At 57.4% G+C, this 22,845-nt stretch overlaps 1 protein-coding gene and 1 long non-coding RNA gene across 3 annotated transcripts in view; one reads left to right on the forward strand and one right to left on the reverse strand.

Annotated features, from left to right (window-relative positions):
- The window catches only part of SBK1 (SH3 domain binding kinase 1), a 50,890-nt gene that overhangs the window by 23,704 nt on the left and 4,341 nt on the right, over positions 1-22,845 (forward strand). The window contains exons 1-3 of one of the 2 annotated variants that reach the window (XM_027051074.2): positions 1,958-2,757; positions 20,237-20,469; positions 21,863-22,065. In XM_027051074.2, the coding sequence (XP_026906875.1) occupies positions 20,244-20,469; positions 21,863-22,065 (429 nt within the window). In that variant the 5' untranslated portion in view covers positions 1,958-2,757; positions 20,237-20,243. Of the gene's footprint in view, positions 1-1,957; positions 2,758-20,236; positions 20,470-21,862; positions 22,066-22,845 lie in introns of those variants that run through there. The other variant, XM_027051075.2, reaches the window with a different exon arrangement.
- Positions 14,704-20,248, reverse strand: LOC128313599 (uncharacterized). Its single transcript, XR_008294521.1, has 4 exons — positions 19,829-20,248; positions 17,332-17,410; positions 17,051-17,129; positions 14,704-16,923 (listed from the first exon to the last, which is right to left on the reverse strand). It is a non-coding gene; the product is annotated as an uncharacterized LOC128313599 (long non-coding RNA).

The raw sequence follows: 22,845 nt of genomic DNA on the forward strand, positions 1-22,845 counted from the left end.
ACCTGCAGAAGGTGGCCTTGATAACCCTTAATAACCGTGGTTGAGAGCATTGCAAGGCCGGATTCTGCTCCTACCCCCTCTCTAGGTCTCAGTTTCCTCTCGGTTTATTAGACACAGGAACACATTTCCTTCCTCTCCTTTCTCCTCTCCTCTCCCCGCTTCTGCCTGCCCCATAACCCAAACCCCTCCATTAGTTTGGGCCAATAAGGCCTTACTTGGAGAGGAGTAGAACAAAGGGTGAAAGTTGCAACTCTGGAACATTAGCAGGACAGGGAGGGGTGAGAGAGAAAAGGCAGACATAGAAGAGATGTCTCAGAGGATAACTTGTTCAGAGAACGAAAAAGAGGGGGGAAATGTTTCTAAACAAAGGAAACCAAGCGTATGAAGGCACATCGCTATGAGAAAGCACATATTCTAGGCTAAGTTCAAGGCTTAATGGAGAAGAGGGGACCTCAGTAAAGAAAGGGGGAGAGGCCCAAAGTCTGCGGGCTTTAAACACCAGGATAAGGAGGTTAGATTTTTTCGCCCTGGAGGTAACAGGGTGTCCTTGGCAATTTTATGCAAAGGAGCAACCCAATCCATCTTGTATTTTGCAGAGCTGATGGTCACATAGTACTTGGATTCTGGAACAAAAGAGTCTAGAAAGAAGCAGGAGCGGGAAAAACTGGGAAGTGAGGCAATATTCTCAGGAGCAGAGGTTGCAAAATGATGGCCCCTGGGCTAGATTTGACCCCAAAGTGTGTTTCGTTTGGCCCATTCAGTAGTTCCAAACTTGGGAATTAGTTTCCAATATTGAAAAGCTGGAAGACACTATGTGGACTTCCTGCTTCTCTTGAAAAATCATCCGTGCATACAAGCCCATGACGCTCCAGTTTGCCTCGTGTCCCCCACTTCCGGTCACGTGACGCCTGAGCCCAGTCACTAATTTCTGTGACCCACAGGTACTTGAGTCTACGATCCCTTGTTCCAAAAGATCTAAAAAACAGGGTGCTTGGGAAGAGTATGCTGGGTGGAGGAAACAGCCTGAACAAAGAGAGGAAATATGGAAGGTGTGTCGGGGCTTTCTCATTAATGAAACAGTGTGGCTCTTACCCATCGGGGTAAGAGAGGGAGTAGGGCCCGGGGCGGGGGAACGAGTGGTCCCTATCTCATCGCCAACCTCATCTACCCCACCTCCTTCCAAGCCAGTTTCCAGTATCAAATAATGCTCCTTCACACGTGCCTTTGCACACACTGCTCCCTCTGTTTGGAATCCCCTTTCTTTTCTCTCCAGTGAGCGCTGAGCTTATCAGCCGCATTCCAGGACTAGTCACCGACTGTTCACAGCGGGAGTCGCAAACCCTACCTGGGCTGGTCACAGCCCCCGAGGCCCCAGTTGACGACCTCTTCCCCGAGTAGACTGGTAGCTCTCCGAAGTCTGGCTCAAACTAGGATGGAGGGAGGGATGGATGGATGGATGGATGGGCAGACAGGCTAATGGATGAATGAATGCACACGCGATTGCAGAGCTTGGCTGCTTCCCTCCTTGAAACAGACACATGCTCCGCCTTACAAGAACAGACTGGGACAGTCTAGGGCAGTCTGGTCCCGTAGGGCCCGGGAGGCTGGACCAGGTGACCCTCTCAGACTCCCTCGAGTCCTCTCTAACCTCGTTCTTGCCCCCTCGTGGGCTCTGACCTAGAAAACACGGGGGTGGGAAGGTGGAGAGGGCGCCCACGGGCGCTAGGACCCAGCGCGGCCGGAAGGCGGGGTGGGGGCGCTGCGCTGCTCCCTCGGCTCGGGGAGAATCTGCGCCCCGCGGCGCGCGGCGGGAGGGCGCGGCGGGAGGGAGAGCGCGCGCCGAGGGGAGTGCGCGTGCGCGAAAGCGCGCGCCAAGCAGGGCGGACAAAGGGGCGGGCGGTGGCGCGCGAGCCGGAGGGCGGAGCCGCGGGGCCTGGCGGGCAGGTGCGCGCGGGCCAGAGGGCGGAGCCGCGATGCAGCGATGGAGAGCTGCCCGGGCGGGCGCCGGGGCCGGGGCCCGAGAACCGGGCGGATCGCGAGCCGGAGCCGCAGCCAGAGCCCGGACCAGGCCGGGGTCCGGGACTGCAGAGCCGGGCTGCTCGTAGCGGCGGCAACGGAGCCCCCCAGCGGCTGAGGGGCTTCCTCCCAGTTCCTGCCGGTGGCCGGGACTCTGCAAGCCCCCGCAGCCGGGGAGCGCGGGGATCCCCCTCCACCACATCCAGGACCCAGAGACCCCCAAGAAAGCGGGAGACCCCTTCCAGATCCAACAGAGAGCTACTCCCCAGCTGGGGAAAGCGGAGACTTCCTCCGTATTCGGAAGACAGTGACCTCCCTACGGTACGGCTAAGACTCCCCCTCTTCAATCGGGCCCCCCCCCAAGACCTAGAACGCAGTGACCCCCTCCTCCGGCATTGCTGGGACCCCCTGTCAAGAACCCGGTCATTACAACTCCACACCTCAAGACACGAAGACTCAGCTCAGAACGCCCCTAGATCAGGGGATTCCTAGACCCCCCCCAATTCCGGTACACAGGAACCCCAAATCTAGGGAACCGAGGACAGCAAGAGCTATCCCTCACCAGCAAGAGGCCTCGGGGCCCCCCTCAAAGCTCCAGGACCCAGGCGACTGAGCCCCTCGCGGCGCCCTTCTCATCCCAGCCCATGGTTGTGGCGCCCTGAGCCCCCCCCGGGCCGGGCGGACGGAAACCGAGACGGCGCCCAGGCCCCCTGCCGCGGCGTCCCCGCGGCCCCAGCCCAGGTAAGCCGGGCCCAGGTGAGTGGCCGCCGAGGTCCCTAGCCCTCCAGGTGGGGAAGGAAGTATTGGGTGCGCACTGCCCCCTCCCCAGCGTCGCCATGGAGCCGAGGCTGAAGGACGTCTCTTTGTGTCTCGCCTGGAGGAGCCGCCCCCTCCTCCTCTCCCTTCCCCCACCCCCCACCCCTAGCCCTGGGGTTTGGACGCTGCTCCCCGACCTCGCAGGGGAGTAGTGGCAGAGCCCCTTATGCCACGGAGAGGAGGGAATAGGGTGGAGAGTCACCTCCCCCCACGCCCTGCAAAAGACTGGGAACCTGGAGCTGTTGGACTCTCGGTCCTTGGAGTGTATATACCCCTCCCCGCAAGGCCGGGCTGAGTTTTCAAGCCGAGTCCCCCTGGGAGGAGATTTGGGGATGTCCACAGGTGAGGGGGGCCTGCGGTGCGTGGCCCTAGGGCGATGGCCTGGGCTTTGGGTGTGTGTCTTTGTCTGTGAGAGGGCAAGGAAGGGGTGTGTTTGAGAGAATGGGTGGGAATCCCATATTTTCTCTGTGACTCCATTGCCCCCCACCCAGGCCACAGGGAAGGTCGCCCCCAAGCCATACTTTGTATGTTTTGCAGGAGGGGGCAAGCTCTTTCCAAAGTGAGGCACTGATTTCTGGGGAAGAGAGGTAGTCTGGACGAAGAAGCCATTTCAGGTCAGGGCACCTTTCTGTCCCCATGTGCCCTAGGGCCAGCAAACCCAAGACTGCCTTCTCCTCCTGACCTCCATAATACCCAGGGCCAAACCTCAGGTTGGATCATTGTGTCCTGGACAGCCAAGGGACCATTCTAGGTTTTTGCTTTAGCTTTCCAGGCTCTACAAAGCCGGGCCCAGCCTGGCTGTCAGTAAGGTCCCGAACCCCAGGCCCTGCAGCTCGTGGGAAGACGAGAGGCCCAGGGGATGTTGTACCCTGAAATTCTGGATCAGAGATCCTGGGAAGGGGCTGGACGGTGCTGAGGAAACACACTCTGGGCTGCTGGGGTTTCCCCCAGTCTCTTCTCTCTGAGCCCTCTGCAGGCAGGCAGTGATGCTGAGGAAGGCAGGACTTGATATACAGGGAGCCCCCCTGGGAGTTCCTTTGTTCATTTCTTCATTCAACAAACCTCTAGCTAGTGTCTGTGATGTGCCAGGCAACTGAGTCAAGGGTTTGTGTGTTTGTTTTTCCCCCACGACATCCTGATCCCCTTTTCCTGGTCTTTTCTGGTCGTAAGACCCTGGGGCTGCTCTTCCTTTGCCCAGACCACTCTCTGTTGGGCCAGTGGAGGTAGACCTGGTCAGGTCCAGCTGACCAGTTCTGACCCCACACCTGAAGCATCTGATCCTCATCCTGCTGCATTCTTGGGGGCCCTGAGCCTGGAGGCTGATCCCTCTTCTCCGCCGTTCCCAATACCAAGTGCCCCCACCCCACCTGCTGCTGGCATTGACCCAAGGGAGAGGATGTGACTAGCAGGAGAAGAGGTTGGGGTGCTTCAGGCCAGAACTCCGGCAGCCCCTCCTGCACATTCAAGGACAGTTGAGGCCAGACCCCCTCAGCCCAAGCTGTGGAGGGGCCAGCTGCTCTGAAGACCAGGTGACCTTGGGCAAGCGCGTGGCATCTCCCAGGGATAATGACAGAGAGTGAGCCACTCACTCTGCAGTATATAGATCACAGTTGGGCCACAAGGAGCACCCAGGTGTGTCTTCTCCCTCTCTGAAGGAGTTCATTTCCAATGGGTTCCCGGGAGCTCCGGGGCCTTATCATATGACCCACAGGCAAGGGAGTGGAGCCTGACGCTAAATTGCGGAGATTTGACTCACCGTGCTTAGGGAAAACCATCAAGAGGCCAGAGGGGACGGGGAGTAAGATCTCCCCTCCTCCCTAACCTGCAGTGGCTCCCCACTGAGTCTGGAATAAAGCACAGGACCAAGCCCTTTGTGTTGAGGCCCTAACCCGCCTCTCAAACATCAGCCCTCACTCCTCACTCACCTCTTACACTTCTGGTGTCCTCTGACTCCCTCCTGCCACTGGGGGGCTGTTCCCTCAACCTGAGAAGTCCTTTCATAGGCTGGCTCAGGAACAGCCTTCTGCCTCCACCTCCCCTTTTGATCTGACCTGGCCAGAGAGAGAGTGCAGAGATGGGTTGGATTGGTTGATGCTTGGCGGCTTGGAGACAGTGGCACGTGTCTACATGTGCTGTGAGACCTTGTCTCCACACCTAGACCTTGAGCTCCAGGAGACGGAACCGGGTCTATCTTGTCCGGGTTGCAATGGCTGTGTTCATCCTAGAGCCCAGCCTGCTGTACAGCACCTGTTGGAAAATACAGCTTCTAGACGCATTTTCTTGAGCCAATCAGTGTTTTTCTCATGTTTGCATTTGTTACCAGTGTTAAAAAAAAAAAACACATACAATTTCATATACAAATACTGATTTTTGGAGCCTCTTAAAGACTCCGATGGTGTGGTAACCCCAGGCCAGAGCTGAAGAGTCACCACCTTCTTTAGGGCAGTTGCCCTCCAGCTCACCCCAGGGCCTCAACTGGCCTGCTTACTCATTTATGTGACCTGCTACCCGCTCCTGTAGGCATCTGGCTTTGCCAGCCCAGGGGGAGGCCAGAAAATGTTTGCTCAGCAGGTGACCTTCATCTGTGTGTGTTTTGCACATGCGGGTGTTCCCTGCCTCCCTCGTGGTCAAGTTAGAACTTGCACAGAGCGATGTCCCTCCAGGGCTGAGTGGTGAAGTGAACTTGAATTCGTCTAGCCACAGCATCCCAGCCTGGCCCCACTTTTACCCTAGGCTCTGTCTTGTGACCGTTCATTGTGCTAGAAGGATTCACCCACCAAAAACTTGTTTTCAATTGTTCCAGGAGCAAAAGTCCAAGGCTCTAGGCCCAGCTACTGCCGAGGACTCTTGGGGGAGGACTGCTCTCTGGGCCTCAGTTTACCCAGGTGTCCAGAGGAATTGGACTAGAGGTTCTCTCTGCTATAAGCTCACTCCTTGCTCTAACTTTCTAGGACTGAGTCCAAGCTGCTTTAAGTTTTGGTCAGGCAGGAGAGATGGGGGCCTAGACGCAAGAGTCCCTCAAAATTATTGACATTCCCTAAACATTAATGAAGCCAATGGGTGTTGCCAAGTGGCGGGGCTAGGGGCTAGGGGCCAGCACTGGGCTCCAGCCACTGGGCATGGCCCTGGAAGGGAGTGTGCCGTCTTCCTAGATGAAGGTCTATAGAAACCCGAGGTCAAAGGAGATAGCAAAGCACCATGGTTACGATCACAGCCTCTGGACTCGGCCAGGGTTTCCCACATAGCTGCTGTATGACCGTGAGTGAGTCACTTATCCTCTCTGAGCTTCAACTGACTTATGTGCAAAACAAGGATGATATCTCCCTCAAGGTCATCAGGGGGATTAAGTGAGCTAAAGCATGACGAGAGGGCCTAGGACGAGATCTGGCATGTCAAAAGTCCTCAGTAACTATTGACTCTTATATTCAAAGGGGCATTGGTAAATGGGTGACTAAGCCTTGGTGATAATGCAGCCTTGGTTTTCCCTTAGCCAGTCTGGGAGACCACAGGGCTTCTGCTATCCCCGAGAAAGGGGAAGGGAGTGTTTGAGAGCCAGTGGTGCCTGAGAGTATGAAGCATGGCCCTGCTACGAGTCCGAGTCCGGGCAGGATGGGGTGGGGTTCAAGACTGAGAGTCTATGAGGGCCTTTCCAGAACCTTACCCTGTGGCAAGGGGTGGGATCTAGGACTGCTTGACCATAGTTCTGTAGTTGAGGCCGTCTTCCTTCCCACCTCTGCTCTCTAGGTGAGGCACCTGCCGGGCTTTTGCTGACTGAGTTCCCAAGGCGTTCTGCCCCCGGCAATTGGGCATCAGGCCAGAGCCAGGACCAGCCTCTCCAACAGATCCTGAGTCTCACCCAAACCACCAACTCGCTCCCCTGCTCCCCTGAGCCCCCTTTCTGGTCTCAGGAAGCAGCAGCAGTGGGCCTGAAGGGTCCAGTTAGAGCCCTTACATAGTTTGGCTACAGTCTGGAGACAGGGCAGGTCCAGATTCCCAGCTCAGCCCCCACTTGGGGAGCCGTGTAATATCAGGGTTGGGAAGAAGCAGTGGAACATTTTTCAATGTCAAGTGCACCATGCTTTCTCATTTAGTGCTGAGAACAGCACCACATTAGCCCAGAGCGAGGATTTTGACTCCCCACCTCTATGAGCCCCCAAATGTTTGGGTGAAACTGGCATCGAACTCCTTGGGTTCAAATCCCACCTGTACCATGGGCCTAGCCATGTGACCTTGGACAAGACAGTTGTCCCATGCCTCAGTTCCTTCCGATGTAGTGTAGGGGTGAAAATAGCTCCAACCTCCTACCTCCTAGAGTTATGGGGAGGATTAGACGAACCTGTTACAAGTGAAGCGCTTTTAACAGTGCCTGCTCCTTAAGTGTTTGCTCGTCACTTCCCCCACACCCTGCGGGGTATGCAAATGAGCTGGGCCAGGCCAGAGGAAGCCACAATGACCCCCCCTCCCCCTGCTGTCCCTGTGACATTAGCCAGAGAATGTTCCAACTGCCTCTGATCTTTGGGATGGCCCTGAGGGACAGGGGTGTGGGGACTGGACAAGACAGAGCCTTCTTCCGCCTCCTCCTGGTCAGGCCCCAGAGAGACTGCACACATCTCCACCCCAGAGTAGCTCCCCTGGGTCTGTTCGACTCCCCCATCATAGAAGGAAGGCTTCCCATTCTCTAGCCGGGGGCCCACTGCCCTGCAGAGAGATCTTCCCTTCCCAAGGGCTCAGGTTATCTGCCAGCCCTGATTCCCAAGTGTCTCCAGGAGGGGTGGCGAGGCCCCCCAGTTAACATATTTTAGTGGAGGAAAGCACAACCTCTAGACCCTGCTGTGTGACTTTGGGCAAGGTGCTTAACCTCTCTGTGCCTCAGATCTCTCACCTACAAAAAGGGATGGTGGTAATGCGTGCCTTTTGGGGTCATGGGGAGGATGAAGCGAATGGATGTTTGTGACATGCTGTGAACGTGAGTCCCCACAAGCCCTGAGCAGAGAGGGAATGTTGCCCCCACTTTTACAGAAAAAAAAAAAAAAATGGAAGCTCAGAGGTGAAGGTCTTTATTCACGCTTCCACATCTAGGATTCACGGAACATCCTGCCCACTTTGAGACCATTCGCACACAATTCACAGAGCAAGGCCAGCCAGAAGGAGCCGACAGGACCTAGCCTGGGCTCTGGCTGCAATTCTGGGCATATCGCTCCGCTTTCCTGCTCCCGCACCTCTGCTCACACGGGGCCATGGAGACATCTGCAGTGCAGGCCCACGAAACTTTCCCAGAAGCTTTTAAGACTTCCCTCGCCCCTTCCTCCTCAGCCCCACGCCTGGGACAGTGGTGGAAGGCGGTGGGGGGCTCGACTCCAAGTCTCTTAAGTGGAAGCGAGGTCAGGTTCATAGCGGCCCTTTGGCCTCCCAGAGTCTGGCACACAGGTTGGCTTCAGGAAGGGTTTGCTCAAGTCAGGTGTTCGGCGCGCATCTCACAGAGTGAAAGCCAGGTCCTTGCCGTGGCTCCCAAGACCCTGCACACGGCATCGTCACTCATTGCTAGACCTGTGCCTCGCCCTTACCACTGCAGCCACGCTGGCCTCCCCACTGCTCCCCGAGCCCCTGCCGAGAAAGTGCTTTCGCCACAGTATCCACATGCTTGTAGTCATGTCAGTGGGGCCTTTTCTCACCACCCAGTGTCTACAGTCTCATCCCTCACCCTCAACATTCCCTCACCTCTCCCTGCCTTGCTTTCCCCTTTAGGTCCTCTGACCTACATCTCTTACCTACCCTTACAATTGTCTGCCTCCAAACTAGAACATAAGCTCCTTGAGGGCAGGGCTGTTCGTTTGGTTCATGAATGTATTCCAGATCCCAGAACATAGTAGATGCTCGACAACAAGTATTCATGGAGTGTTCTGGAGCCAGACAGACATCTCTGAGCCACTTCTTAGCTCTGTGACACAGGACACGTCACCTAATCTTTCATCCTCTGAGTCTCGGTTTTCCTGAGCTCTAAGGGACAAAATGGGAATACTAATAGCTTCTCCCAAGATTGTTGCGAGTTGTTTTTGTTTTTTTTAATTTTTTAAAGCTTATTTATTTATTTTGAGAGAGAGCGCGAGTGGGGAAGGGCCAGAGAGAGAGAGAGAGAATCCTAGGCAGGCTGCACACCATCAGCGTGGAGCCTGCTGCGGGGCTCGAACTCACGAACCTGGAGATCATGACCTGAGCTGAAACCAAAAGTCAGACACTTAACCAACTGAGCCATCCAGGCGCCCCTGTTGTGAGTTTTAAATGAGTCTTTACATACCTAAAGAACTTATACTTTAAGTGGCTCATGAATGTTAGCTGTTATTAATAATACTTTAACTTGTACCATATTATCCCCATTTTACTGATGAGGAAGCAGAAGCACAGAGAGAACAAGTGACTTACCCAGAGTTCCGTGACGAGAAATGGTGGTGGCCCTACCCAGGGGTGCCTGAATGTGTCTCCTGAGCTAGGCTACATCCTTGTTTCACCCCGTGTAGAGAGGCTCGGGGAAGAGCGGAGAGAGGCTCGGGGAAGAGCAGAGGGCGTAGCTAGGGAAGGGCTCGTCTCTTCGGGGAGACTCTGCTCACCCTGCTATCTCTCCGGTGGTCACCACCTCTCCACTGATGGACACCCAGCCCGGGGCCCCGGGCCAGTTAGCCAGTGGCAGGCCACCTCCGTGCTCTCGGCCCTCCACTCCTGCTAACTCCCCGGGTGCTGGGCCGCCCGCCTCACCCAGGCAACAGGGCTCACCTCCCACACCCGCAGGGGCTGCCACAGGGACTGGGCCCTCAGGCAGGTGGGGAGGGGTGAGGCCCAGGACTCCCCCCTCCCCCCAGGGTCCGGCCGGGAGGGCAAAAAGGAGCGGAGAGCCTGTTCCAGCTCTGGGCACCAGCTGCAGGCAGACAGCGTCACAGGCTATTAATAACCGCCAAGGATGTGCCCCAGGGAAGGGGCAGACTGCGCCAGCTGGGAGGGGAGGCTGAGGCCGAGCCTCGCAGCGAGGGGAACCCTAGGCTGCCCCTAGTGGGGAGGGCAGTGGCCAGAAGGTCGTTTCCAGTTTCGCCTGCTTCATCTTGTTGAAGTCCCAGCTCTTTCTCTCAGCCTCCTCACCTGGGAAATGGGGAAGCTGGGTCAGATGGCCTCCAAAGCCCCTTCTGGCTCAGGCGGGTTCAGGGGGTGAGATTTAGCAGAGCCCCCATTTCCAGCATAGAAAGCCGAGACAAAGTCAGAGTGTGGTCTTACCCAAGGTGGTGCAAGGTTGTGCCAAATCCACGACGGAACCACGGCCCCAGGCCCCTCTGTCCAGCCAGTGCCCGTTTAATTCTTACAGAGGTCCACCACGTTAGGTGGGCATTCACAGCCCCATTTTCTTGACGGGCAAACTGAGGCTTAGGAAAGTGGCGCCACCTGCCTCAGGTCACACAGCAAGAAGGGATGGAGCTGGAATTTGCACAAGGGGGAAGACAAGGAAGTGATTTGAGAATATTCTTCTCTTTCTCCTTTTGACCAGAATAGAATGTTTGCTAGAGTTTATATTTGTGTTGAAAGGCCAAGGGGAGGGAGAGGCCTTATCTGGAGTCTCTTGAGGGCTCCCTGGGGCCCTGACCCCCCCCCCCACCGATGTCGTACATACAAGTGTGCATGGGGTGGCTGTGGACTTTTTCAGAGGAGAGGGTAGTGAACCTTCGGTGACCGATGAAGGGATAAGAACCACTAAATAGCTCATTTCATAGACTGGAAGACTGAAGAGAAGGGAAGGCAGGTGGCTGACCAGAGCTCCTTGGGGGCAGCAGCAGGGGCAAGTGCTTTTCCAAGCACCCCATAGGCCTCTTTCTGGGGCCAGCGGGACCAGGCTCTGGGTCTCCCCACTCTCTGGCAGCAGATAGGAGGACCCACGTGTGAACAGATTTCTTCAGTGGGGCAAACAAATGAGAGGATCAAGGACACCCTCTAGGGAAGGTGGTGAACAGCCGAGAGCCAGACTACGGCACCTGCCGTGGGGACAGAGAGAGGGCTCTGCTCAGGGTGGGGTGTCAAGGAGGCTCCCGGGGGCCACCCCTCCTCTGGCCCCTCTCAGGGGATCCCCGCCCTGGGCTGTTGAGCCTAGGTGGATGCACATGGCCTCCCCTTGCATTTTCCTTTGGCTTCGCCTCGACCACCAACTGAGCCTAGTTCCTTTTACTCCGTAGAACCAAGAGGACTGTGAAATCCTAGTGAAAAGTTTCATTCCTGCCCTGCCTCTGGTCACTCAGTTCCCACGCCTCTCCCCAGGGATGTATGCATTCATGCATTCATTCATTCACCAAATATCGATTAAGTGCCTGTGATGTGCAGGCACTGTGCTAGCTGCTGGGGGATCAGCAGTGAACACAACCAGCCCAACAAAGTCCCTGCCCTCCTAGTGCTTAAGTTCTGGTGGGGAAGAGAGACGGCCACAATCGACAGAGCCAGTCAGTAAATTATATAACACGCTAGAGAGTGATACCCTCCCCTGGGGGCAGCTAGAGCAGGATTACTGGAGTGCAGTAGAGTAGCCCTGGTTGAGAAGCTGTCATCTGAGCAGAACTTGGAAGAACGGAGCCACGGAGCCATCTAAGGGCAAAGAGAACAGCCCCCAGGCCGGGAGCTGGCGCGTTTGGGGGAACAGCAGGGAGACCGGTGTGTGTGTGGAGCAGAGGGAGGGAGGAGACAGGTCAGAGGGGTAAGTTGAGGCCCCTTGTAAGGACTTTGGAATGAAATGGGAGCTGATGGTGGGAACAATGCGACCTGAGTAGGCTCTGCCAGACTCCCTGGCCGCTGGGTCAAGAATAGATTGTGGTAGGGGCGCCTGGGTGGCTCAGTCGATCGGGCGTCCAACTTCAGCTCAGGTCGTGATCTCACGGTCCGTGAGTTCAAGCCCCGCGTCAGGCTCTGTGCTGACAGCTCGGGAGTCTGGAGCCTGCTTCGGATTCTGTGTCTCCCTCTCTCTCTGCCCCTCCCCTGCTCATGTTCTGTCTCTGTGTCTCAAAAATAAATAAAAACATTTAAAAGCTTAAAAAGAAAAGAATAGATTGTGGTAGGTGGGGGGACCAGATAGGAGGTTACCGCAGTAGCTGAAGGAGGAGGTGGGAGTGAGTGCCAAGGGTGGTCAAGCACCTTTACTAATGTCTGATGTTGATTCCAGAGTTACTTTATGCAAATAACAAGCAAGTGAGAAACCTATTCGTATCCCCCCCATCACCCCACATTTCTGATACAGAAGCCCAGAGAGGGCGAAGGAGCTGGTGGCCGCTGCCCTGCTCCACCAAGAAGCAGCTCTCTCCTACACGGCTGGGGGAAGGCCAGTGGCACAGCCCTCTGGGGGAATCGAACATTCTACAGAAATTCCAAACGCACTCACCCTTTAACCTGGCAACCCATTTCTAGAATTGAGCCTACAGACACGTCGGCACACAGCAAAATGAGTTATGTGCAGGCTTCTCATTGTTTGTAGTAGCAAAAAAAAGTTGAACACAACCCATTGGGGGTCTGGTTAAATCAGCGGCAGTATACCCATGCATCCTTTGCCAGCCCTGGAGGCCTGAGTTCCAGGTCTGCGGTGGTCCATCCACCCTGCCTGCTTCCCCAGCTCCCGCCTCTCCTAACCTTGCACTTAGCACTGGGCCCGCCTGGGTGCTGTCCTCGCCTGTGGTGCTGAAGGCTGGGGCCAGAGAGAGGAGAGGAGAGGAGAGGAGAGGAGAGGAGCGGAGCGGAGTGGAGCGGAGCGGAGCAGGGGAACTTTAGTGTTCAGTCCTGGTCTCTGCAATTTACCGGCTGAGTGGCCTTAGGCAGGCTACTGACCCCCTCTGAGCCTCAGTGTCCCGATCTGTAAAATGGGGTTGCTGTGAAGATTGGATGACAGCAGCAACGCAAAGCATTGGCATACTGAGAATATGAGTGATAATCTGTACTATATCAATTTAGGGTCAATGAAACAGTGGTTAGGCTTTCGGACACTGGAGCGATAATGCCTGGATTTGAATCCCAGCTCTGCCATTGACCAGATGATCTTGATCAAGTAACATGACCGCTCTGGGCCTCAGTTTTCTCATCTGTAAGTTGGGGTGAACTATAGTCCCTGTGTCGTAGGATGTTGGGAGGCTTAGACGAGTTAATTTTTGTGAGGCCCTTGGCACACAACAGGGATCCTTAGTGTTAGCAGTTATATCACTTTCCCCTGTGCCGCTATCATCGTTATCCTCGTACCTCCCGCCACCCTGTCCACACCGGTGGCACTCCCAGCCACACCCATCTCTGCTGAGCTTGGGGCCCTGGCTGTTGGGGGGAGAGCACACCTCACCCTGCACCTTGGCCTCTAGTGCCGCCCCGCCACTGACTTTCTGTGCGATTTTGAGCAAATCACTGTTCTTTTCTGGCCATCAGTCTCTGCATCGCTAAAACGGGGCCAATGCTACCTCACACAAGCCCCCGAGGAAATAACTGTGCCTTCAGGGTCACGTTCAGGAAAGCCAAGAGACACAAATTTACAACTTGCCCAACACGGAAAGCGTTACTCACCTGCCATTTGTCACACCCTGGCTAAGTGCTAGGAACACCAAGGTGACTAAAGCATGAGGCTTGCTTTCAAGGCGCTCTTGGGTTTCTTACTGGATTGTCAGCCCCCTTCAAAGCCCATTTGTGTGTCACCTCCTCCAGGAACCCACCCTGACCCCCACTGCCATGCCCTGCTTGGAAGTGCTGGAGTGCTGACGTTGGCTTTTCGGACTTCTGGTCACCTGACTCCTTACTTTATCTGCCTTCCTGAAGTGTAGGTTCACACCTTCTACCTGATGCTTCACTCTATCTAACCTACTCGCCCCGTGCCAGCACCCTACACAGTGCCCGGGCCCGAGCAGGTATACTTATCTGGAATCTTAAGGTTGCAAGTTACATAAACTCAACTCAAAGTGGCTCAAGCCAGAAAGGAAATGTATCGATGCATGAAACAAACGGTCGGGAGTATAATTGCCTTTAGTCATGCCTGGATCCAGGTGCCCCGAGTCATCAGAAACCTCTCCACCTTACAGCTCTGCTTTTCTTCTCTGTTGCTTCATTCTCAGGCAGGTGCTCCCCGCATGGTGGCAAAGCTGGCCGCCCAGCAGCTCCAGACCTGGGTCTTCCAGCTTTGCATCCCAGGGATCAGGAGGCATCCCTTTCCTGACAGCTGCAGCCAGAGTCCTAGGGCTAGATCCCAGTGGGCCACCTTTGGTCACAGGTTCATCTGTGAACCGGTCACATGACCTGGCAGGGGGGATGGATGTGCTGGCCAGCTAGGCCCAGGTCAGGCCTGCCCCTAAGCCAAGATGGAGACCACCTTACTGAACCACGTGGCCTGAGAGAGGGGCCATTCCCTGAAGAAAGGGAAATTCATGCTGAGCAGGAAAAAAGCACCACAGGCCGACTTAAGAAGCCACTGAAAATTCCTAAGCAAGACAAGGAGTGGGTCTGATGTGGTCTTAAGACACAGACAAGGAGGCCTCAGAGGCAGAAGCCTGGAGGCAGATAAGGGGGCCAGGGGGTATCGGAGCTGGCTCGGCATGGAGGCTTGGGGAATGAGCCTCCGCCCCCTCGCTTTACATAGAAGCAGAGCGAAGCAGGCTCCCTGTCCCCACTCAGTACCTGAAATAATGCCTTACGGCTGCTTTTTTCACACGGCTTTTAATAAGACGAACTCAAGGAGGTGACCCACCCAGCAACAATCGTCTGCGGATGGAATCCTTCTAGGCCAGAGCTTTGTTAAGGATACTCTTGGGGTTTGCCTGTACTATGGGGACAGAGAATCTTAGACACCCCCCCCCCCCGCCCCGAGTGAGAGTAAGAAAGGCCTGGCTGATATCACTTGATCCAACCTCACCTCCCGCCCCCAACTCCCCACTCTCTGCTTCTCTCCCCCAGTGATGGAGAACACATGTCCTCCCTGTTGGGACTGTAACAACGGTCTCATTTTAGGTTGCTGTTTGCTTGGGTTTACCTTCAGGAGCCTCAGAGGACGCGGTGCATGAGAGCACGGGACCTGAAGCCTGACGCCTGAGTTCAAATCCGAATTAGTTAGCCCACCAGTGTATCAGTAGTCCTTTCTGTAAAATGGGGTAATGATAGGGGAACCTGCTGCCCAGGCTTGTAACTGTTAAATGATTGAATCCATCGTGGTTAGCACAGCACCCGACATATGGAAACACTCAATAAACATTTGCCAGTATTGTTATCCTCCCAGGAGACAGGGCACATGCAGGCCCCCCTCTCTTTTGAGACTGGCCATCCTCCAGGCAAGTGGACAAACCGAGGCTCAAATCATACCTTTTTGGCCTCCTTGCTACATAATCCTTGGATTAGAGTAATGCTAGCTGCTGTAACAAGCAGGCCCCTGTATCTCAGCAGCCTAACACAATAGCCGTTCACTCCTGGCTCCCATAAAATGCAGAGTGGGTAATCCTCTTGGCCGGGAGACCTACAGCCAGGCACCCAGGCTCCTCCTTCCTATCTTGTAGCTCCACTGTCTTTTAGGACCGATGAGAGAATGGAGGAACTCCTCCCAGTCCTAAAAGACAGTCACATCTATCATCGCTGCTGGCGTTCCATTGGGGAAAACTGGTCACATGGCCACATCCTAATGCAAGGCAGGCAGGAAATGCAGTACCCTGCCGACAGCCACCCTCCAGCAGCAGCTCTGTATTATAAAAGAGGGAACACAAAGTTTTGGTGGACAGTGGCTGTCTTTTCCAGAACCATAGTAAATCACCACCTCCTAGGTTCTTCATCTATAACACAGAAAGCAGCGCTTGATTGCGGCAACGGACGTTTGCTAAAATCACTGAATCGTATGCCTACTGCCGGTAAATTTTGTGGTGTGTACTAATATAGCTGTGTTTTTAAGAAAAAAAAAAAAAAACAGAGGGAGCATCTTGCCCTTCTTCTCAGGGTTCTTATGAGGACTCAGTAAGTGACATTTTGCCAAGCTGGCACTGTGTGTGTGCATGTGGTGGGGGAGGGTAGGGAAGGCAGGCTCCAAAGGAGCTCTGAGTTGGGTTGTGCATTGGGTATGGTTTTCGTAAGAGAGGCACCCAGCTCAAGCCACCTGCCAACAGGAAGTGGTAGGCGGTTCGGTCTTGTTTCTTGCTTGGGAAGCCCTCCCGGCGTGTGGCAGAAGACCCAGCCCCCAGGGCCAGAGCCACAACTGCTGCCAGGAAGGCTGGGTGACACCCACCTGCCTTCAGCCACACAGACCGGAAACCAAGGGCCTCCCTCGGGGCCAGCGAGGACACACACACACACACACACACACACACACACACACACACTTGAGGTGCAAGGCACGTGAGGTCCCCCGGCATGGCACAGTCGGCTGAAGTGTGGATAGTAGGGCCGGCTACATGGGAGGAACAGGGGGCCAGCCAGGGGCCTCCACTGCCCGCTGCTGGAAAGTTCACAGCCACCGAGTCCACAGCCGCTCCTTCAAGCGGAGGCAATGGTGATGAAGGCAAAATAGTTTCAGGTCAAGTTCCCACCGATGCCAGGTGTATGTGCCCTTGACCACTCGGGGAGGCGGATGTGTCTTAGTTTACTCTCTGGCCTGGAGTCCCCGCCTGAAGGAAGTTGCTGGTCTACCTACTGTTGTGAGTTAATACCCGTGAAGCGCCTGGACAGTGCCTGCCACTCGGTCACCTCCCAGCAGGAGCTGAGCGAATGCATGGGCGTCTTCGGCTCAGGCTTTGCTCTCTCCTGGGCCTTGGTTTCCCCACTTGGATACCAAGGCATCCGGATGAGATGCTCTACCATTCTGACTTGGGAAAACAGTGGTTCAGAGCACCGGCTTTGGAGCCAGTCCCAACGCGAGCTGCATGACCTTGGACGAGTTATTCAGGCTCTCTGTGCCTCGTTCTCCTCAGCCCTAAAATGGGGGTGATGATGACACCTACCCGTTGAATTGGGAAGATAAGATGAGCTCATCCTGAGTCCAGGGCCCGGCAGGTAGTAAGCCCCATTTCAGCGTTAGTTCCTTGCTATTGCCATTGTTGTTATTTTCCCCAGACAAGTGACTCGCTCAAGGTCACCCACCTAAAAAGTGGCGCAGGGCAGGATCAAGGGCAAGCCTGCTGAGCCCCAAGGCCCATGCTGTTTCTTTCGCTCCCCACTGTGCCTCTTAAGTCACATGCATCGTAACTGGGTCAGAGGCAGTGTATACCTGGGGCTATGACGCAGCGACGGGGAGGGCTGTGTGGATTAATTCCTTGTCGCCTGCTGACGGCTGGCAGAGAACAGGCCTGAAGGGAGAGGGAGGTTGTGAAGGAGGGAGGGGCCAGTAGTGGGGACCCCCAAAACTGGGCCCTAGGAACTAAGAAAGGTTGGGAGAAAGTAGCCACTACCCCCGGAGAGCTCTTGGCCTGTTGATGGGGACAGACAGGGGACAGAGTGGAGACCACCCCAAGATCTTCAACAGGAACCCTCAGAGAGAGCCACACAGACCCTATGTGAATCCTGGGACTCAGCAGAGGCAGGACCCGGCACCCGGGGCAGCAGAGAAGCCTTCCTGGAAGAGTGGGGCCTGAGGATAAAGAGAAGATTGGCTGTGGGGCAGGGGGAGATCAAGGCGGGCAGCGGGACTGGCAGAGGAGACTTGAGAGAGGCACTGACCCACAGAGACGCAGTGCAGGGTGGTGGTCAAAGCAAGGGCTAAACCGGAGTGCAGGGGGCAAATGTGGGACCCAGACCCACCCCACTGTGGCTGCACCCCCGACCCAGACAGCTGCCTGCGCAGTGCAACTCAGCGGCCAAAGCAGCAGGGATGAGCCATGTACCCCACAGCCCCAGGCAAGGGAGGAGGGGAGAGGGGGAGAAAGAGCTTCTAGCAACTTGCAGCTGCCAGTCGGTCAACCTCCCAGAGGACGTAGAAACAGCCCCAAAGGACTGGCAGGGCCAAAGCCCAAAGCGGGAGCGTTGCACACGGGTGTGTATATGTGCCTGCATGCCCATGGCCTTGCCCAGCGCAGCAGCCCTCGGGGAGTCCACAATCATCAAGAGAAGTAGGTCAGCAGAGCAGCCCAGCGTCTCACTGGCCGGCAGGGGGAAGAGTTCAAGGCAAAGAGGGTGTGTACTCATCGGACCCCCTGGAGGCCTGAGGACGCTCACCCAGAGACAGCCTTACCCCTCCCTGCTGCCTCAAAGCGGATCGCCTGGGTTTCCTCACTCGGAATTCTCCCCACGGGGAGGTGGGGGGCAGGGAGGGATATTTGGCAGAGGTTGGGACCAGTGACCCTCTCTAGCCCTGAAGGCAAGGAAAGACCACCACGGGGAGATGCCGCCCACTTTAGCCTAGTCGGCGGCTACAGTAACAGGGTGCCGTCTGGCTGGAGCTGGCACCACACAGAGACCGGGTGACAGGTGCCACGGCCCAGTCGGGTTCAGCACAAGGAGCTTGGCAGAGGTAGGGGCAGCAGGACCCTGTGTCCGTGGGCCTGGCGCCATCCCTCCCCCGTGGGGGTCTATGAAATGGGCTAATCCAGGCTGCAGACTGAGGGCATTCGTGTGGCGTTTCAGACAGACTCCTGGCATCCGTTCAGACCAAAGGAATTAGGGAAGGAAGGGCAGTGCCTACAGCGGGGGAAGCTTCTATGGAGTAGGGCTTGCTCATGAATGGAGGGGAAGGGGGCTGAGTGGGGGAGCAGGATCCTGAGGAAGCAGAGGGGGCAGGAGCCAAATCGGAGGAGGGGCGGAGGGCCCCCTGCTCCCCCTGCCAGCCGGAGGACGTGGGAGGCCAGGAAGTTCCCTCCTGATGTTCCTCCTCTCCGTGTGAAGTGGGAGGCTGGGTCGTGCCAAGAGGGAAGGGGAAGGCAGAGGAGGAGAAGAGGGTTTGGGCCTGGAAGAGGAGCGGCTGGGCCGGGGTGAGGATGCGGGGCTCCCGAGAGCAGCCTGTGGCCGGCTCAGCCAGAGGGGACGCAGGACGCACGACACCACTCCGGGGCACTTACAGAGCCCTTACGTGTGCCAGGCACCAAGCGCTCCACGGCTGAGCAGCCCGTAGAGAAAAGGCACTAATACGTCCTTTTTCTAGGTGGAAAATTGAGGCATGGGAGGCTGAAGTAACTTGCCCAAGGCCACCCAGCTAGCAGGTGACAGAGCTGGATTCAAAGCCGGGTGGCTAGCTCCAGGTCGGCTATCCAAGACCCCTGGGCTGTCTTGCAGGGGTGGGGGCTGGGGGAAGTGTGGGGTGAGTCACCTGGGATGGGAGGTAGGAGGGAGTAAGGGGAGGTGCGCCAGGAGGCAGGTTCCCGGGGCTCAGCTTATGGAGGATTCGGTGCCGGCCTCTCCTGCGGGTACACGCACAGACACGTGCGCACCTGCTCCTGGAAGCTTCGCTCCCAGCACCCCCACCGCCAACTTGGCAGACAAGAAATGCAGGCCCCAGGTGGGCGTTCACTCTCACCCGGGCCCCCCCCCCCCGCCCCCCGCCGGACTCTCCCCGAAGCAGCTCCCTGCCCCCCCAACACCGTCTGGGGACAAACTCGGTGCCTCTGACGGGTGGGTGCAGCTTGTGCGGATACCGAAGGGGTCAGTCAGGCTGTGAATGTGGAGGCTGAGGCAGGGGAGGGTTGGGTCTCTGTGGGCCTGGGCTCTGCCTTGGGTCTGGGGCGGAGCGGGTGTGGGAGGGAGGTGGGGCCCGGGACGCCACCTGTAGCCCAGTATACCTGAGCAGGGTTGTGTTGTCTGGGGGAGGGGGAGGGGCGTAAGGCTGTTGGGGGAGCAGGGGACATCTGCACCACCCCGCCAGAGTTCTGTCTGCGCCTGCTTGGCTGAGGAATTTGCTACCGTGACCCCTGCCCTGAGACAGCACCTTCCCCACCCCTTGCCTTACATTCTCAAAAGCCCGTAACACCTTGTAGCATAATGTGTAATTCACACGTTCACTGTGTTTATCGCCCATCTCCTCCCCAAAACCTAAGTCCCTCAAGGGTGGGATTCTTACCTGTTGGTTTAGTGATGCAGGCCCAGGGCTCTGAGCAGCAGGCCCCTGGCGAACAGCAGGTGGTGATCAGTATTTGCCGACAGGAGCGGCCGTGTGAACTTGGTACACGGAGTGTCTTTGTGTGACGTAAACACGTGTGCCTTGTCTGAGGCTGTGTCCGGATGACAGCCTGAGACAGACGGGCCAGTGGTACCCGAGTGGGGACTGCGGGGGCAGGGACCGTGTCTCCAGGGAGTGTGGCTCAGGCCTGGCCCTGAAGCCTTGGGGAAAGGGGATAGATGCTCGTCGCCCCCGTGTGGTCATCTTGAGCCTGGCATCCGGGGACCCGAGGTACCGGGGAAGGAGCGGGTGGCTGGGCCAGGGGGCCCTGGCTTGATGTGACATTTGGTGCCGCGCCCCCCACAACAGGGAGAAGATGAGCGTGGGCTGCCCGGAGCCCGAGCCACCCCGCTCCCTGCCCTGCTGTGGGCCGGGGACCGCCCCTGGGCTGGGGGCAGGCGTGCCGCTCCTCACTGAAGATATGCAGGCACTGACCCTCCGCACGCTGGCCGCTAGCGATGTCACCAAGCACTACGAACTCGTCCGGGAGCTGGGCAAGGGCACCTATGGGAAGGTCGACCTGGTAGCCTACAAGGGCACGGGTGAGCATCTGCCGGCGGCGGGTGTGAAGGCTGGGGGGCGGGGGAGGGGGGGCTTGCCTGGGGCTCGTGGGTGTTCGCTTCCGGAGCCGAGGGGTCAGCAGGCAGACAGAGCTCGTGGTCCAGGTGGAGAGACGCAGCCTGAGCGGCCCAGGGAGACCTGAGACGGGGCCCGGGGCCAAGACTGGAGGGTGGGCTGCTTTGGGGCCAAGGGCATGACCCCGGGACATCGGGAGCTCAGGAGAGAAGTCAGGGCTGGCAGTGGTGTTTGCGGAATCACTGGCCCATGGGGGGTAGTTGACCCCAGCGGAGTGGACAGAGCCCAAGGGTGCGTCCTTGGAAACAGCGCCATGCTTCAGGAGGGGTGGGAGATGTCCCTGGGAGGTCACTATGGCCATCTCCATTTCTCAGATGAAGACACAGAGACCCATCGCTCAGCTAAGTTCATGCAGCTGTAGAGGCTGTGAGCCAGGGCAAGACCCCAGAAGTCAGCTCCAGAATCTTCTCACTTCCCCGCGAGCATGATGCCCTCCCCACAGCACAGCCTCACAGCGGTGCCCATGCAGCCAGTCAGGGACAGGGACTTCGTGAGCTCTCACAGCTGCACACACCTGGGGCAGGGGGCGGGGGCTCTGTGCCCACTGACAGCGGCGGGAGGAACACTGGACATGGGGTTGCCTGACCTTTGCCACTTGCTCTCTGTGTGACCTTGGGCAAGTGACTTAACCTCTCTGTGCGTAGATTTCCTCCTCTGTTAAAAATAGGATAGCATTAGGGCTGGCCCACCTCCCAGGGTCATTATGAGGCGCGGGCTGTGAGTGCGAAGTGAAGAGAGGGCCCTGTGACAGGTAAGGGCCCTGTGGACACGTGTGTGTCACACGGCTTTGCACCCTCAGTGGGTACAGATGGCTGCCCAAGTGCAGAGTCAGGGACCTATGCCTTGCAGACCCTCACCTCTCAGTGTCTAATTCCTCCTTAGCCACGTAACAAACATGTGTTGAGCACCTACTGTGCGCCACACTGTTGTAGGCACTGGAGATACAGCAACGAGCGAGACAGATTCCCGCGCTCAGGGGGCTACGTTCTAGCGTGGGGGGAGACCGAGACGTGAAGGAGGATCCTGTACGTCAGGAAGGAGAGGGGAGAGTGGAGGAAGTGGCAGGCCATCCTCACCGAGGCCGGCAGGCTGGGGCAGGAGACCCGGCCTGACCCCCGTCTCACTGCCTGGCCATTGGCCAGTCCTTTCCCCTCCCCGGGTCTCAGTTTGCTACCAGTAAGAGGAGGACAGACACACGCTGCCCCGTGGCGGGGACGGGCTGTGCGGGCAGGCCTGGGAACGTCATGCGCGGGAGCGCGGGGACAGGAGCCTTCACCACTGTGGCTCCTGCCCCGTCAGGCACGAAAATGGCGCTGAAGTTTGTGAACAAGAACAAGACCAAGCTGAAGAACTTCCTGCGGGAGGTGAGCATCACCAGCAGCCTCTCCTCCAGCCCCTTCATCATCAAGGTCTTTGACGTGGTTTTTGAGACCGAGGACTGCTACGTCTTCGCCCAAGAGTACGCACCTGCCGGGGACCTGTTCGACATCATTCCTCCTCAGGTACTGGGTGTGGCGGCCCAGGGAGAGGGGAGATGTCTTCCCACCCCCGCAGGGGGAGAGTAGGAGGGGGGCGGGGGGCAGTCAGGCCACTTATTTAGCCAACAAGCATTTACTGAGCCCCTTCTGTACGTCAGCCACCGGAGGGCCCGGGATACACTAGGAATAAAGGCTTGCGCGCCTCCTGGGGGGAACAGACACTGCGAAATAAGCCAGAAGACAGACTGAGCCAGGCTCTGGGAAGGCAGCGGCCAGGGGCCTGGGATGAAGTCCAACACCACCCTCCTCGGCAGCCTTGTCTGATGCTGCGTAGGAACAGTGGGGGCAGGAGGGGGGAGAGGAGGCCGCGGGGCCACCAGAGGCTTCCCAGAGGAGGTGCCCTGGAGTGGGAGGGAGTGCGCAGAAAATCCCAGGCTCCCGGCTCTGCGTCTGGTGGTGCCAGGTATGAATCTGCTCTGGCGCTCAGCGGGTGAGTGGCAAGGCCTCTCAGAGCCTTATGTCCCTATAACGGAAGTGGGCGTAACAGCAGCTGTGAGGGGTTGAGACAGCGCGGGATGGGCACCCGGCCCACCGTGGGCGCTCAGGCCCGGGTCTGTGGCTGCAGTTTGGGGGGGGGGGGGCGGTGCGGGATGAGAATGACTGGGCCAGAGAGAGAGGAGGAGGTGCCCCGGTGAGGTGGGGGAGGGGAGAGGCATGGCCCAGGCGGCAGCCCGGGGAATGAGACCGGGAGCTCGGGAGCTCGGGGCGAGGCCGGCGGGGCCTGGCGGGGGGCGGGCGGCCGTG

This window comes from Acinonyx jubatus, chromosome E3 (genome assembly GCF_027475565.1).
Source record: "Acinonyx jubatus isolate Ajub_Pintada_27869175 chromosome E3, VMU_Ajub_asm_v1.0, whole genome shotgun sequence".
NCBI classification, from domain to species: domain Eukaryota; kingdom Metazoa; phylum Chordata; class Mammalia; order Carnivora; family Felidae; genus Acinonyx; species Acinonyx jubatus.